Source organism: Cariama cristata, unplaced genomic scaffold, assembly GCF_000690535.1.
Source record: "Cariama cristata isolate BGI_N322 unplaced genomic scaffold, ASM69053v1 scaffold25434, whole genome shotgun sequence".
Classification (NCBI taxonomy): domain Eukaryota; kingdom Metazoa; phylum Chordata; class Aves; order Cariamiformes; family Cariamidae; genus Cariama; species Cariama cristata.
Genome location: NW_009615040.1, coordinates 4,448 through 4,748, shown reverse-complemented (window position 1 = coordinate 4,748; position 301 = coordinate 4,448). Strand labels below are relative to the sequence as shown.

The window sequence follows — 301 nt, the reverse complement described above, 5'->3', positions numbered from 1 at the left end:
CTGGGTGTTTTCGCGGTTGACGCGGGTTGGAACCGGCGCTGCCCCGGGAGCTCTGTCTCAGCCTCTCCCTTCCCTGGCAGGTGGGCCCCGTGTGCCCGGCGCCTGCCTTTCCCACCCGTGCCAGAATGCGGGCAGCTGCCTGGAGACAGAGCAGGGCTATGTCTGCGAATGCCAGGAGGGCTACGCCGGGCAGGACTGTCGAGACAGTGAGTACTGGGAGGGTCTCTGCGGTGGGGGATGGCATCTCTAGGGGAACCCTTGCGCTCCCGAGAGGGGGAAGTAGCAGGCCTGCAGAACCCCT

At 66.8% G+C, this 301-nt stretch overlaps 1 protein-coding gene across 1 annotated transcript in view; it reads left to right on the top strand.

Moving 5' to 3' along the window:
• Nucleotides 1-80: 80 nt before the first annotated feature.
• The window catches only part of LOC104161297 (sushi, nidogen and EGF-like domain-containing protein 1), a gene marked incomplete at both ends in the record, with an annotated part of 4,452 nt that continues 4,231 nt past the window's right edge, over nt 81-301 (top strand). The window contains 1 exon segment of the mRNA XM_009699671.1: nt 81-206. Within this exon segment, the coding sequence (XP_009697973.1) occupies nt 81-206 (126 nt within the window).